The sequence below is a fragment of the Apium graveolens genome, chromosome 11, assembly GCF_009905375.1.
Source record: "Apium graveolens cultivar Ventura chromosome 11, ASM990537v1, whole genome shotgun sequence".
Taxonomy (NCBI): domain Eukaryota; kingdom Viridiplantae; phylum Streptophyta; class Magnoliopsida; order Apiales; family Apiaceae; genus Apium; species Apium graveolens.
The window spans coordinates 179,957,530-179,973,625 of record NC_133657.1 but is presented as its reverse complement, the minus strand read 5'-3'; the positions used below and the strand labels follow the sequence as shown (position 1 = coordinate 179,973,625).

Sequence of the window (16,096 nt, the reverse complement as noted above, 5' to 3'; positions counted from 1 at the left end):
ACATTTTGCTGGATTACCTATAAGAATTGTCTGCCCCAATTCTTGTCAACTGAAGTGCTATTCAGTTTCCAGTTAGGAGCAATAACAAAACGGGTTAAGAAACTGATATCCTTTGGTAGCTTGGCTGATACGCCTAGAGTCTAACCCTCTACCACTTTTGAAAAAACCCCTGCACGACCACACCAAACCTTTGTTGATTTCAACAAACATTTATATGTCAAACATTAGTCATCCCTCACAAAATAGTAATCTTAATAAAAGGTTTCTGGCATTTCCCCTTCAATTTCAATTTCAAGTATTTAATATGTTAATATAATCATCCAAATACTTCTTTAATTTCGTAGAATAAAAGTCTTATACAGGAATATATATTGAGACATAAATATTTACAACCTTATTCGGTGTTGACCCAAAATGTCACTTTCTGGAGTCAAGACCCTTAATGTCACTTTTTAAATTATTGACCTTAAATGTCACTTGAAAATGGAGTTTCGGTTGAAATTTTTCAAAATAGACGAAAAACGCAGTCTCGTGTTGAGTTTTTCTATAACATTTTTTTTTAATTTTTTTTAAATAAAAAAAAAACGCAGTTTCGTTTCGTGTTTTTATGTAAAAACGTGGTTTCAGACTGTGTTTTTGATGAAAACGCAATTTCAGAAATTGTTTCAGTAAAAAACGCATTCTCGTCTTGAGTTTATGGATATAAAAACAGCGTTTCAAACCGAGTTTTTTGTAAAAACGCAATTTCTAACAGAGTTTTTCTCAGGATGCAAAAAAAAATAATTCAAAACGCAGATTCAAAATGAGTTAATATGAAAAACTCAATCTGAGATTACGTTTTGCCCCCATAAACATGAATTTATGGATATAAAAACAGCATTTCAAACTGAGTTTTTCGTAAAAACGCAGTTTCTAACCGAGTTTTTCTCAGGATGCAAAAAAAATAATTCAAAACGCAGATCCAAAATGAGTTAATATGAAAAACTCAATCTGAGATTACGTTTTGCCCCCATAAACATGAATTGAAATTGCGTTTTCAATTTTATTTTTGAAAAAAAAATCAATTTTCAATTTTATTTTTGAAAAAAAAAATCAAAACGGAACACGCAACTCCGTTTTTTATTAAAAAAAACTTCACCCGAAACTCCGTTTTAGAGAGACATTTGGAGTCAATTATTCAGAAAATGACATTGAGGCCATTTGAATCAAAAAAGTGACATTTGAGGCCTTTATTCCCTAATTCTTCCTTCGAAAATTTGTTAATTTTCGCACCGCAGAAGATATATCTACATCCTTTTTGGTTAAAAACAGCAACAATTACATACAACTAGACATACAATAAAATCAACACTGGAAATTAATTAAAGAAAAAACAAAAAAGAAAACAGCATATGTAAGCTCCCTAGCTGAAACTTTTTCAACTCATAATCTGATCTTCAACATGTCTATTAAGTTATAAAAACAAAACATAGCTATCCTTGGTTTTTGCTAAACCCTACCTATAGTTCTTCCTAGTCCAAAAGTTTTTAAATATTAAAGATACATATCTCCAACTGAAACAATAATATACTTGACTGCCATACTCCTACATCCATAAACTTGATAGATGGTAACCACCAAGCAAAACTATTACTGACTAGGAGTAAGCACACGATCACCAAATACAATAGTACACTACAGGTATATCGTCGTTTAAACTAAGATACAGACATCTGCAAAAGATGGGCAACAAGATAAATACAGAGTAGCTGCACCAGCCTCAACCATATAATCCTCTTAACCGTTTCTTTCCACTCTTTCCCCCACTTTTTCTAGCCTTGGATGTATTGGCTGACTTCCCTTCGGTGGTTTCTGGTGCTTTGCCAGAGCCAGATAACTTTTCCTTCAAATTACTACTTTCTTTTGGCTTTGACAAACTAGAATTTGCTTTCCCCGTGCCCTTAGCTGAGTTGCCACTTTGGGGTGATTTACCCTTGCTCTTGGTAACAGATTTTGGAGTTTCAGGCTTAGACTTGGCTTTGATCTCAATCTCTTTTGATTTACTAGCTGGCCCCGGCCCATCATCCATAGATCGATAATCACTTTCCGAGTTGTCTTCAGATCCACCAGTGGTCTTAAATTTACTATCATCTTTTCCACCAGATTTAGTAACTTTGCGCTTTTCAGTGTTCGTAGCAGCAGCTTCATGTCTGCTACAAAAAACCGCAGTTACATATTTAAAGCACATGTCAATCTTATCTTTAACTAACGGCATAATAGAATACAAATTCAAAATGATTATGATGACGAACAAACATTCTAGGTGATCCACCCAACCTTCTAGATGATGCACCCATTTGTTTTTTCTTTGATGATTGCTTTGATGATTGCTCCGGATTCCTTTTAGCTTTCTTCAAACTACGTCTGGTCGCAAGAGAAAGGACATAATTAATACAAAATTAAAAATGTAACTGTATTCACGAAGGCAGAAACAAACACACTCTTACGAACCACACAGAGTCAAGAGCATCGACAAAACAACAGCATTTGTGGACGTTTCTAAAATATATCTGCTTAGCAAAAGCAACACCATTCGGAAAAGGTCTGGAGAATATATAACACACGCGAAAAATTAAAAAAAAAAAAAACCAATCCACCTACAGTTCATGTTCTACTGTGGCAGTCATAAGGATCTACTAGTCAGCTACTCTCCCAAGTCCTATCAATAAATAAGTCAGAGGCTATAGAAAGCTGCTTCAATGTTATTAAATATTTACTTGAAAAGGAGAAAATCTACATAAAGCAGATTAAACAGAAAAAGTTAATTGAACGTCTATATATGCCAAGAGGCCCAGGACTAATAATACTAATAGTATTTGAATTACCTATTTACCCATAAAGGCCCGTTTCTAGTGGTGGTGAACCTCATATTAGCCTTTGCTAATAGGTTTACTTTGTGTTGAGAACGTAATAAACCACGAACTCTTACATATTTCTTTGTATTAACAGTTTATTTTACAAAAGCAACATCGTGTTGTCACAGGTTAGTCAGAAGAACAATGCAAACAGTAAAAATAACTGTTCATAAGCTGATTAATCCTGGTTACTTCTCATATAAATAGCCTGCTTTATGTTTAGACCTGCTGGGTAGCACCAATAAGTAAACACTGAAGAAAAATCAATAGCACAGACGCAATCTGGACTGTAAGCACTCAGATTCAACTAATATCCCTGATAAGCAAAATACTAAAGTTTATAAGTTAGCTAACAATGAAATACTTACAATTTCGCAGAAGAACTATTAGAATCTTCAGTCGCTTCCTCCTGCCATGTAGTCCACCATTAAAGTTTTGTAGCCATAAATTTAAAAAATAAAAATAAAACAACACATGTAATATCCACTAAATCACCTGCACTGTTGCATCATCAGCAAATTCCCACTTCTCCTTTTGCAAAAATAGCACTTCTTCGTCGCCATCAGTATATGATACCTATATTAGGATAATTTTTATAAAAGGAAAGGAACGAGTAACCAGTCAACGTAAACCAGACAAAAAGGCAACTTCAAGAAAACATGGTAATAAACCAAACAGCTCAAATTCATTTACTGGACTCTTACCTTGTGTTTCTTCTTCTTAATATCAAATGATTCAATAATACCTTCATAGTACCTGCACAAATATTAATTAGCCGTTTTGTACATGGTGATATGGACAATCATTTCTGATAGTAGTTATGAGAACCAAATTGGTAGGTGTAAGTATATAGATGAACCTACTAATTCGGTTCATCTACATAGTTACACCTACATACTCAGCCTTATCTTTCCTAGATAGATGAACCTACTCATTCAGTTCATCTACATAGTTACACCCACATACTCGGTTTTTTTTCCTAGAGACCTGCATACTTAGCTTTAAGTCAAACAAATAATTCCAACTTTCAGAAACGGCAGTCGTATGAATTCATTTGCAGAAATAATAAATCCAAGGATGTAATGAGTCAGGTTGTATCTCCATACATATATGATGCAAGTTGTCTCAAAAAAAAATAATAACATAAGTTGGATTTATCGCACTGCAATCTAGTAAACATATGTGTACAAACATCTGCACCGCATACTGTATTCATTCCAATTAATTAACAAAATAGCCTGTTTTTATTTTTCTTAAAGAAACTACTAGGCACTGTCAGAGGTCGTTGGAGATTAATTTCATCCCTGCTCGAGGAGTAAGTCCTAAGGTCAAGTTAGGTTATAGGTGTAGGACAAGGAAACTAAAATTGAAGGCAATATACTTTGCTAATAATGTACCTGTTTTACTACAAAAGTTAATTACTTACTGTTTGTCGTCTGGCCACCATATTTTCACTTTCGAACCAACTAGGTTGGCACCATATTCTATGTCTCCGGAAACCTAAATGAAACCAGAACGGGGGATTATTTAGCAGAAGAACTGACAAAGCATTTTAAACAGACATCAAGATCGAGAAAACCATTTATATAGCCTGAAAGATCAAGAAAACCATTTCCATAGCCGACACGTACAGTAGCATGGAAAAAATACTTTTTCCTTATCAGGAAATAGGCCCAAGAGCTACTGGTAAGCAGAAAAAACTGAAAATAAAAGGTTAACTGGAAAGATACACCGGACGAAAAAACGATTAAATGGTTTAGTTTCAGTTTTTATTCAAAACAAAAACAAAATTAACAGAACCTCTATACCATATATTATATAACATATGATAGCTTTGAAGGAGGACCTTTTCTTGAGGTGTTCGCTTCCTCTTGGAGTGCACAGTCCTTTTGCTATAATCATTCTGTGGAGAATCTTTTTTCACATTGGTTTTGTCTTCCTTCTTACCTGAAAGCTTCGCCTCTGACACATGCCCCTTACCCAACTTTTTCAGGGGTTGTCCCACGGGTATGCTGGTATCCTCCTTGCCTGATTGCAGCAATGCCTTTGTCTCGGAGCCGCTTTCATTCTCATCTGCCTGCAAGTCGCTTCCATTTCCCTCGTTGGTTGTTTCATGCTTTTTATTTGACAGGTTTGTCTCCCGCACATCCACCTTATCAGACTTCTTCGGTGCTCCCCTGCGGCCACTTGTTATCTCCTTACCTGATTGCACTAAAGGCTTTGTCCCTGACTCGCGAAAATCCCCCTCCTCGGAAGACTGTGTCGGTTCTTCCTCTTTGTCACTATTCTCCTCGGCAGCAATTTTGGATTTACCTTTTCCCTTGAGCACATCCCCCTTCATAACGGAAGAAGTTGCCTTCTTGGTACGAAGAGCTTTTTTTCCAGGTCGCCTTCTTGGTTTATCTTTAAAATCACTGAGTTCATCATCTACCTTCGGCGAAACAGGTTCTACATCTTGCAATAAATTTACTTTTTCCTTACCAGACTGCTTATCCGAATCACCACTTCTATCTGATAATTTTGGGGAAATAACTTCCTCAGAAAGTTCATCTTCTTGGCCTGAATCCCCTTTATTTTTCATAGGAAGCTCTTCGGCATTAATTTCCAAATCACTGTCCCCGTCTGCCGCTGCTGCGCGTATATTCTTAGATGACTCATGTTCTTGACTAAAGTTTTCTTTCTTTTCGGGTGGCTTAATTTCTGAGTCAGTGTTAACATCAGCTGCCTCTGCTGGAGCACTGTCCATTGACAGTGAATCTTCTTGAGCCAAATTCAGTTTTTTCTTTTCCGGGTGCCTTTCCGGTTCAATTTCCATACCGTTCGTTCCATCAATTGCTTTTTCAAGAGCAGAATCCACTGATGCAAGTTCTTGAGCCAAGGCATCTTTCTCCATTGACACACCAGCCATCTTTGAAGGACTCTTTTCAGGGACACTGTTGTTTGGAGACAAGGAAGATACATTAACTTCACCATCCAACATTTCAGGTGAAGGAAGTGGTGGCTCTTCTTTATCTAGAGACGCACGTGAATCCCCATCCAACAGATCATGGGTATCCTTGCGAAGGACTGGTAACCCATCAGTTTCTTTGTCACTTGCCTTCTGACAGATATCCTCAGCTTCTTTGTCACTGTCAATACAAGAAGGTTCAGAAGCTTTTGTAGAGCAAGGTTTGCTTTCTCCTCTCTTTGCAGTTCCTTCTTGCTTAGCATCTACTTTGACCAAGCTTTCAGTATCTAAATCATCCTTGTCCACCTTCTCCGTATTCATATCCAAAGGCTTCGCACTGAGACTGCCCTCGTCGGGCTTCTTTAGCATGTCAGAAGCATTTAAACTTTCTCCATCAGTATCTGTCACTCCATTACTATTAATTGACTTCACAGAGACATCTTGAGGAACCTGCATTATCACATTAGAAGATGTAGTAGTTAATTTTATCTCTCCAGCCTGAAAGATGAATTTCAGGTATTGAATTATCTGTGCATGTGTAGACATACAGATGCAGACAGATTGAAATGGAAGGATGTAGGAAATGACATCATCCAATAGGGATGAGTTCTAAGTAATGACATTTCTCAACCCAGTAAAACAAATTAGGAAAAAAGCAGCAATGTATTTTGAATTTTTGATCCAGGGCCACTTTGATCTCATCATTCTAAAAGCGGCAACACAACTATACACACTGAATAATGCTACCACACCCAGCCGGCCCCTCAATTCAACTGTAACCTAAATTAACTCTTTAACACCCCACCCATAGACAAAAAAAACATGAAAACCCAACAAATTAGAAGAAAGAATTGGGCATAGAGATGCAAGAATATATATTACAAACAACTGCAATTACAGCCCAACTACATATAATCCTTCATTTTTAGAACCCACGATAATAGAAAGTAAAAAATGACAAGAAAACTTGCCTAGACAATAAATTCAAAATAAGATAGAGTCTATTTCGAGAGGATTTTATATTAAATAGAAACTGCATTAAATACAAACCACCTGGTCTTCTGAAACATTGACATTGTCGAGCTCAACCTCACCATTTGATCCATTGCATATGGTAGCAACAATTTTACTATAACCATCTAAAGAAAGACCCGAGAATTCTACAGCTTGTTGAAGAAAAGACTTAAGCTTGACTGCACACTTTGCGAACACACCCTCCCCCAACTTACGAGCAATGGTTGGAATTTCCTACAAGAAAAAAGTATGATAATTAGCGATTGTCAGTAGAAATGCATAGATCACAAGCATCCATTTAAATTCTACTAATATTTATAAGCTGAGTTATTTTAACATCTACATATATATTTACATCTATCACATATTGCTTTTTATTGCAATTTTTCTTTATGAGCTGTATCACTTTTAGCACCTATACATTATGTGTACATGTGTTGAGACTTGATAAATTATGGGTTTTGCTTCAATGAAGCATGCAGGTCGCATTTGTGCGCAGCGCTTATGTTTCCAGATGGCTCTATGTGCTTCACTGCAAAATGCGCGTCTAATAACCAAGAGTGTAACAGTCTGAAAAACACACTTTAACTAACTTCAACTATCAATTTAAATTCATTTCCCAATTTATATAATCTTTAAAAAAGGATAATGCAGATGTCGCGATGTCCGAAACAACATGGAGAACATTCCTTACAAGGTGAAGCAGGAATAGATAATTTCGTCGCAGATCTTCATATTAAATTTTAAGATGCATCAAATAGTTGCTTACCTCATTTTCCTTTCTTAGACTAGTCAGTATAGGCATCAAAAGCTCAACGGGAACATCTTCACTTTCTTCAAGTACCACTGTCATTATTGTTTCCATGGATTCGAAGATAATTTTCGGATGATCATCCCTGAAATAATTAGTGAAAACAATTGTAAGCCTAAGCTGTCAAAGAAAGTGAACAACATATACCCTTATCAACTTTTAGCTAATGTGCTGCTATACCGGTCAAATTTTACATTGTAAATTGACACTTGACAGTAAGGAGCTTTATTACTTCAAGTCACCATCAGAGCATGCGCAGTTCATTATAACAACCATGTCAGAAAAAAGTCTAACAAAAGAAAGGAAGTTCAAAAGCCAAAGGTGTAATGGATACTCAAGTGTAGACAAAATCTAGGTGGATATATTACATATAAAAAAATACAAACTCACAATATCAATATTAATATCAAAATTAACAATAATATTGGAAATCGTTTATTTATTTCATTGTCAAACATGTTGATAACAAACAAGAGTTTTAACGCCCGTAGTATCGAATCACATAGGCACGTGTAGCTTTGGTTAACGTTTTTGGTGAATGGCATTAAAAAATCATTAAAACTCAAGCTGAATATATTAACATTTTTGATGCTGATAACTAAGATTATATATAGCAATGAAATAAAGAGGTGATCATAAAAATGACCAATGCAATACTGTAGTTAACAAAGCAGCTCCAAGTATGGCAAGTGTAGTATTATGACCCTAATGGCACTATCATCTATACCTAGAGACCTTTGCCAGGGGACTTTGATAAGCACAAATACCTTATGGAGCTTATGAAGTGCTGAAACATCTCAGCGATAAGCCTATCACATTCCAGGTCTAGCATAACAACACATGACCTGATTTTCGCAACTGTTTCAAGAATAGAGGCCCGTTTGTCATACGATCGGCTTGCCTTGTTAGACAAGTCTGCAAATGACGATACAATCAGCTGAAATACTTCCTGCATGCCATAAACATAAAGGGCCTAAGAATTAGGAATGTGATGAACATAGAACCACAGAAGAATTTTAGAAAAATGTAGATACCTTCATCTGGTCATCTCCATATGGGGCTTCTGGGGCAGTTATTCTAGTAATCTCACTGATGCACGATGCAACTGAAACCTGAACATCAGCATCCGTGTGTTTTAGGAGTCTTTCAGCCAGCAGCGCTTTCATTAATTTAGAATAACCATCTTGTATCGATTCTGAAGGCGACTGATCTACCTTTTCAAGTAGATTCTCAATTTCCTAAAGGAACGTAAGAACCGTATAAAGCATTAGACAAATTAACGATATAAGCATGTTTGAAGTGTCAGGGAAATTTGATTGAGCTCGGAACAAAGAAGGAATATGCATTAGAGTTTCTGTTATATTTTGAGATACTTTTAACTGCTTTCTAATTCTTTCATAATTATCTATGCCGGCAGATCAGAATACAAAAGTGACACCGCATAGATCATGAAATTATGCTTGCAAATGAAATGAGATAAAGAAGTTGGTGTATAGTACACATTAATATACGCATATACATACATACATACATAAATACATATGTACTAAAAAGTTTACAATCGAGAAACTGCCTATATGTTTCTTGGGTGGTGCCTTTGATTCAATAGGGCAGAGCAAAAGTCCTTGAAAACCCTGACAAGTTAAGGTAGTAGACGACCTCATTGGCATATGGGGGTCAACGACAATTTAAATATACATCAGTGACCGGAATCCACTGGCATAATAATCAAAAAGAATGTATGATCAAAAATCAAGTGTCTCTAGTATCCACAATTCCTTATTTCACCTCCTATCTCCGTGTGACCGTTTCCGACAGTCAAACATGGATTTGGACACTTAAGACACTATTTTGGGAGGCAAATTAAAATATTGCTGAGTCCAACAATTGCACGTGTCCCGGTTGGACATGTTCAACAAAGTCTGGGTAAAAATAGAGCATGTGTAGACAACACATCTCCCAGAATAAAATATACTGGTTTAATCATCTAGATAACAAAAGGAGAAAGTACCAATAAAAGTAAAAGATACTAACCCAAAAAAATATAATTAAAGTTGCACAAATAAAAAATCTCTATCTGTATCAGTTAAAAAAAACAAAAAGGAGAAACCCTACCCATTTTGTCCAAAGAACTTAAAGATGGAGGTAGTAACACAGAAAAATCCCAACTACTGAAAATTCAAAGGACATTGCAACAAAAATAAATCAAAGCATATTTAAAATAACCAAAAGTTACGTACCATATCCATATATTATATGAACAAAAATAAGAGTTGAATCATTCAGAAGTAAATCTAGGGCTTAAAACCAAGTTGAAAGATCTAGATAAAGAATTAATAATCCCCAAACTTACTAAGGTAATTCAAACAACAAAAAGATTGGGATAGTAAAACAACAATATCCGAAAGGAGAAACAAGATCTTCAAAATTTAAAGGACATAAACAGTTGACTGATTAGATATATAGTGGCTAGTGAAACAACAGTTTAACATACACATATGGAAATAAACAAAAAGAGCGAAATAATTAAAAACTTAAGTGGTTAATAAGACCAAGTTTTCCAAAATCAGTATATCAGCCCGTCCTCAACAAGTAGTAGGCATTTAGGGCATAAATTATGCAAGTACCAATAAAAATATCAGTATAGAACAAAAAAACCCCAATTAAAACAGCGCAGACAAATCTTTCTATATACATCAATTCATACTCCCAAAACCTAATCATATAATTCAAAGATAACGGATAGTAGCTCACAAAATTTCTACATAAATTCACATCACACACAAATCATATCTTAACAAAAGCAATTCACATAAACCAATACACACACACATAGACATACATAAATATAGTGAAACAGTTAAATAAGTCATATTACGACACACATACAGACATAGTGTAACAACAGCTGAACAATTCCACACACACACACACATAGTGAAACAAGAGCTAAACAATTCAAATTGATGCAATTATACATACACAAAACATCAAATTATTCAAATTGAAACAAGCAAACACACAGTTAAACAAACAATTAAAATACATGAATATAAACAAAACAAACATAAAGCTTGAAAATTGAGTAGATCTAGAAGAATTTTACGTCGAGAAGAGACAGAAGCTGATCGACATCAGTCGAACAGCGCTCCAGCTTATTTCCAGCTTCTCGAAGCTTCTGAGCGAGCTCCTTCTCCATGGAAACGTATAATGATTTGCGGACTCTAATTGTGAATAATTGTAGATCTGCTACTTAAATTATGAAAATCACTCACTTAATTGAGTGAATTGAAGACTGTTTAAAACCCTAGAGAAATGAGAGTGTGAAATTTGGGAATTTCAGTGAGTGACAGTTATGACCTGACAGCTGACGGTGGTGACTCATTTTTATATGCTGGATTGACTTGTTTTGGTGGACGTGTAACCTTACACGTGTACACCCCCTCTGTTTTACGTCCTCGTTGTCATATTTACCTTTTACTGTTATAAACCGCGGGAGCATAAATGTAAAACGGTCTTTTTTAATGTGTGCTCAAAAATATATAATAAATATTAAATTTTATGATTTTTGTATATTTTTATTGATGGAATTGTTACGAGGTACATTTAATAGAAAATCGATTTAAATTCCCCAAACTCGAGGAGTTAAGTGCTTAATCTAAAAAGGAATGTAAGTTGAGGATTTTTGTTATAAAATATAAAACTTTTCCATGATATTATAGTATAATTTTTATTTAAATTATAATTATAATATTATATCATTTTTATGAAAAGTAACATCTAATATATAAATTGTCGCACTGAATATGATTTAATCCTTCCTTTATCTGTATAATATACCAACATTAGTATAAAATTCGTAAGATATTTTATTCAGTTGTAATGATTAATTTGCCCTTATATCTAAAATTTAGTTAAAAAATGTGTTGTTGATTGAAATCAAACTCGAGCATGTACATTCACAAATACATATTCATGTATATATACCATATTGTCACGTATGTTATTAATAATACACATAATATGTGAGTGTCGTATATAATAAGTCATTTTATTTTTCACTTCAAACATAATTAGTAGATAATTTGAATAGTTAATTATAAAAAAATCATTTATCATGCTATCTATTTATATATCTATTCTTCGTACATCCACGTGTATCAATGTGTTAAAAAAATTTATAAGGCCAAATCAATAAATAACGTATATTAAAATTGCTAACTGACCCGATTTTTCAAAAGTACTCGGTATTTTGTCCAGATTATCGCACGATCGAGTAAATTAACGGGCTTTGTATCCACCCAACTTTTTTTTCCAAATTCCGCTTTGTTAAAATAATTTGTACATGAATATCAAAATTTAAACAATGTGAAAATGACTTTTTTTATTAACGGTGAATTTTTAAAGAGCAAATTTTAAATTCTAATTTATTTTTCATACAAAATTAGTTTTTTTTTATTTTATAAAAAAAATCTAGCAGATAAATAATTTGAAAAATGTATTGATTTATATCAATAATTTATTTAAAATGTAAATTGAATATTTTTCATATAATTAAAATTATATATATATATATATTATAGTATGTGAATGAAACACAGTATTTCTTGTAATTATTTATTTGGTAAGAAACAGTTTAATGGTGAATTTCAATATATGAATAAAACTTTTGTAAATACTAATAATATGATTTTATTCGATCTATTATAAGTTAAAAATAAAAAAATAATTATTTTTATCAAAGAAATTATCGTACTATTTATTTCATAATAACATTAAAAGATTATAAATTTAATTACTAATATTTATGAATTTATTTCGAATTTAAAAAAGTTTGGCATATAAATTCAATACATAATTTTTGAATTTGTATATGAAAAAAGGTTGAAATCATTCACGGACAAAATGAATAACAATTAAAATAACACTACATTACTGTCTATATTACAAAATAATATGTGATCTAACACCAACACCACTCATGCACACAATGACATATTGTAAAGTGTATGTCTCATGCATAAATAAATAGTAGTAAATAGTAGGTATGACTATATTTGCTAAATAAACATTGTCGTGTGGAATTTAAAAACATAATATTGATACTTCAACATGAGAAATTTGGTTGAAACATCTTTTACTTCCTATGCAAAAAAAATTCATCGCATATTGGAATACACAACAATATATTTAACTCACATATCACATACAATAAAAATATATATTATCACCAGAATGGTCAAATCCTGAAAAAATAAGGTGAATAAATGTATCACAATAAACCATCAGTTAAGCGTCTAAATAATTATCGAGCCTAAACTACTTCCATTGCTATTTTTTTGTTCACTTTAGTTTAATAATTAGGAATTACATATGTTACTTTTTAACCGCAAAAAGCTAACATTTCAAGAATTTTATATACCGCTCTGATATTGCTAAAAAAAGGTCTGTGTCTCGCACGTGTTATTATGCTAGTTATATTTAAATATGCCAAATAATATATTTATAGTTGTATGATTGCATGAGTTGTTATATTATTAGTTTTTAGTTTATTTTAGTATTAAATAATCGGTTAATGGAACATGCAACAATCACATATTTAGTAAAAATTTAATATTTATTTAAAAAGCTACGAATAAATTAATAGTAAATGAAAATATTGATAATTTAAAATTTCTAGTATTTTATATTTTTATATTTTAAAAGTTATAATTAAATTCTTGTTATATTTATTTTATAATTGAATATCAACCACGTATGTGCACGTGCCCTCATGTAGAAAAGTAATGTTATTTTAAAATATATATTTTCGCTAGTATGATATAATTTATTTATTTACACTATAATTATAATTCTATATTAGAATGCATCATTTTTATAAAAAGTAACATTGTAGTAGATATTGCATAAATTGTCACATTCGGGATGATTTAATTCTCTTCAAATTTCAAATATGTGAAATAAGGTATTTGTAGTTTTATATTATTGCATGAATTGTTATGTTATTAGTTTTGTTGTAGTGTTAAATAACTAGATTAAACTAGAATAATAACTTGTGCGAGGCACGGGTCATTTTATAGAGTTTTTTGTGCATTGCAATTATGATATTTTTGGTTATTTAATTGGTAAATATTGTACATGTGGAACGTATATCAATTACAAGTTGATTGTTTATCAATGTATATTATTTTTATAAAAGACATTATTAACTTACACAATGTAGCTCATTATGCAAATTATATTTTTTCTTGTTTGTGTCGTGTAATTTATATCTACTGAAGAATACAAGCAAGTTAGTCAGTGTACGTTTGTAATGAAAAGTTTAAATTTAATCTGGAGAATGTCGTTAACATGTTCACAAAAAGTAAACTAAAAATCAATATATACGTTGAATGCAGAGTTGAGCAAAAATTTTGAATTTTGGTTAAGTAAACTATGAGTAATGAGCTATTATATTACTGAAGTCACTACTAACTTAAAAATAACATGCTCACTTTAAAAGATTAAAATGGGTAACTAAAGTTGCAAAAACTTGCAATCGGAATATTCAACAAAGTAAAATTTGCACTACTGTTAATATAAGTTGATTTTAGTGAAAAAATGATAGTTTTTCAAAGTTAAAGTTAGGTTGATATTATATCATTGTCAATGTAATAATTCATTATGTCATTTGTTTACCGATATCCTTTGTTTATAATCTATTGAACAAAGTGTTAGTTTTATAAGATATCAATACTTGTCAATATCATAATTCGTCAATATGAATTGGCCTAATTCACCTATTTTTATAACACACTGAAAAAAGATTCAAATTCAATTGATCATTTTCACTTTTAACACATAAAAAAACTCATGCTATTTTTTTCTAGTGTATCAATGAATGCGAATACAACATTAACATTGAGTTCAATTTCCACTACCAACATTTTTTATATAAATATTAAAACAGGAATAAGTTAGTACTTTCAATACATGAATAAAATGTCGCACTAATTTATATCCATGTTGGGCTATTATATAGAAGGATGCAACATGCAAAAATCACATATTTTATTGAAAAATTAATATTTATTTAAAAAAGCTACGAGTAAATTAATAATAAATAAATATTATGATAATTTAATATTTCTAGTATTTTATCTTCTTTTTTTGAATTTATAATTAAAACCTTGTTATAATTTTTTTAGAGAACTATTATATTATGTTAGGCTATTTGCACATATTTCGGATTAAATTAAGAATGCGTGTATGATGTAAATCTAATATTTATATAAAGAGTTGTATTTTACATCTATTAGATTTGTCCCAAAATTAATATTGTATACCTATTTTTAAAAATTGCAGTTTGCATCCCTCTACCCGATACAAATAACACTGCTTCTGCCTAATTTCGTTCATTGGACATAGAAAAAATAGGAATGTTGGATTGAAAAGTTAATCAACATATATTTTATATGTTTTAAATTGTATTAAAAATTGAATTATTTACTTATTTATTTGAATTTTTGAGTCATACTAGTAATTTCAATTTTAATTTTTATTATATGGTGTTAATTCCAAAAAAATTATAATTCCACTCAAATTAATTTTTATAATATATATATTTAAATATTAATTTTAATTGTGTATAAAATTTTAGTATTAAATTTGTTGTACCATTTTTTTAATTATTTGACGTTAATATTATTTTAGTGTATATTTTAGGGGAGAATACATTATTATAAATATTTTTAGCTTTTCTTGAATTATAGTTACAAAATTTATTTTCATTTTATATTTAAATAATTATTTTACCCCTCATTATTTTAGTTGTAATTATCAAAGGGGTACATTTTGCATACGAACTGAAAGATAAGGATATTAACTACAATTTTTGAGAACAGGTATATATTATTGATTTTGGCTCAAAGCGGATGTAAAATGCAATTGTCTCATTTCTTTAGTAACGGGATATCGACCATGTATGTACATGTCAATAGTACTTTTAGTTTTTTAGTGATAGTCATTCTCTCGTTAACTGACCAAAAACCAACTTCATGAACTAGCCAAGCTCTCTAGCCCGCTATAAAGTTATTTGACACAGCCATTATCCTGCTAATTAAATCATGTGAATTAGTTAATACAAATGAGCTAATTTCTTTATGAAGAAAATACTCATACTCAACTGTCCAAAATACCCTTAGTTTGAATAACGGTCCAAAATTGGGGGATATATATCATGTTGAGACACAATTCACTATTTCTCGTATTACATGTACACGTTGCATTACCTACATTAGTCAAATCTATTAAAAATTACTTCCAAACCAAGAATTAAAAATTACTCCCTCCGTCTCATAGATATCTCTATATATCAATTGGGCACAGAGGATGGAGTAGCTATTAAAATATTGAATCAGTGGAACAAAGCTGAATTAAATATAATACAAT

At 31.8% G+C, this 16,096-nt stretch overlaps 1 protein-coding gene across 4 annotated transcripts; it reads right to left on the bottom strand.

The window, feature by feature from the left end:
* Positions 1 to 1,430: 1,430 nt before the first annotated feature.
* LOC141697242 (uncharacterized) lies at positions 1,431 to 11,030 on the bottom strand. Of its 4 annotated transcripts, none has more exons than XM_074501522.1 (12): positions 10,773 to 11,029; positions 8,701 to 8,904; positions 8,434 to 8,615; positions 7,625 to 7,751; positions 6,892 to 7,089; positions 4,741 to 6,291; positions 4,321 to 4,394; positions 3,599 to 3,650; positions 3,390 to 3,470; positions 3,263 to 3,303; positions 2,317 to 2,403; positions 1,431 to 2,192 (listed from the first exon to the last, which is right to left on the bottom strand). In XM_074501522.1, the coding sequence occupies exons 1-12, from the start codon at positions 10,863 to 10,865 to the stop codon at positions 1,760 to 1,762; spliced, it is 3,123 nt and encodes a 1,040-aa protein (XP_074357623.1). In that variant the 5' UTR covers positions 10,866 to 11,029; the 3' UTR covers positions 1,431 to 1,759. The 4 variants fall into 4 exon arrangements, with proteins under 4 accessions (XP_074357623.1, XP_074357625.1, XP_074357624.1 ...); XM_074501524.1 differs by having other exon boundaries at positions 6,895 to 7,089; XM_074501523.1 differs by having other exon boundaries at positions 1,431 to 2,189; positions 10,773 to 11,028.
* Positions 11,031 to 16,096: the final 5,066 nt, after the last annotated feature.

Bases quoted from the DNA above. Each gene is read 5' to 3' on its own strand.
- LOC141697242 (XM_074501522.1), bottom strand. From the start codon at position 10,865: ATGGAGAAGGAGCTCGCTCAGAAGCTTCGAGAAGCTGGAAATAAGCTG. The intron at 7,090-7,624 runs GTAAGCAACTAT...TTTTTCTTGTAG, and splicing joins GTCTAAGAAAGGAAAATGAG to GAAATTCCAACCATTGCTCG. The intron at 2,193-2,316 runs GTTGGGTGGATC...GGTTTTTTGTAG, and splicing joins ATGGGTGCATCATCTAGAAG to CAGACATGAAGCTGCTGCTA.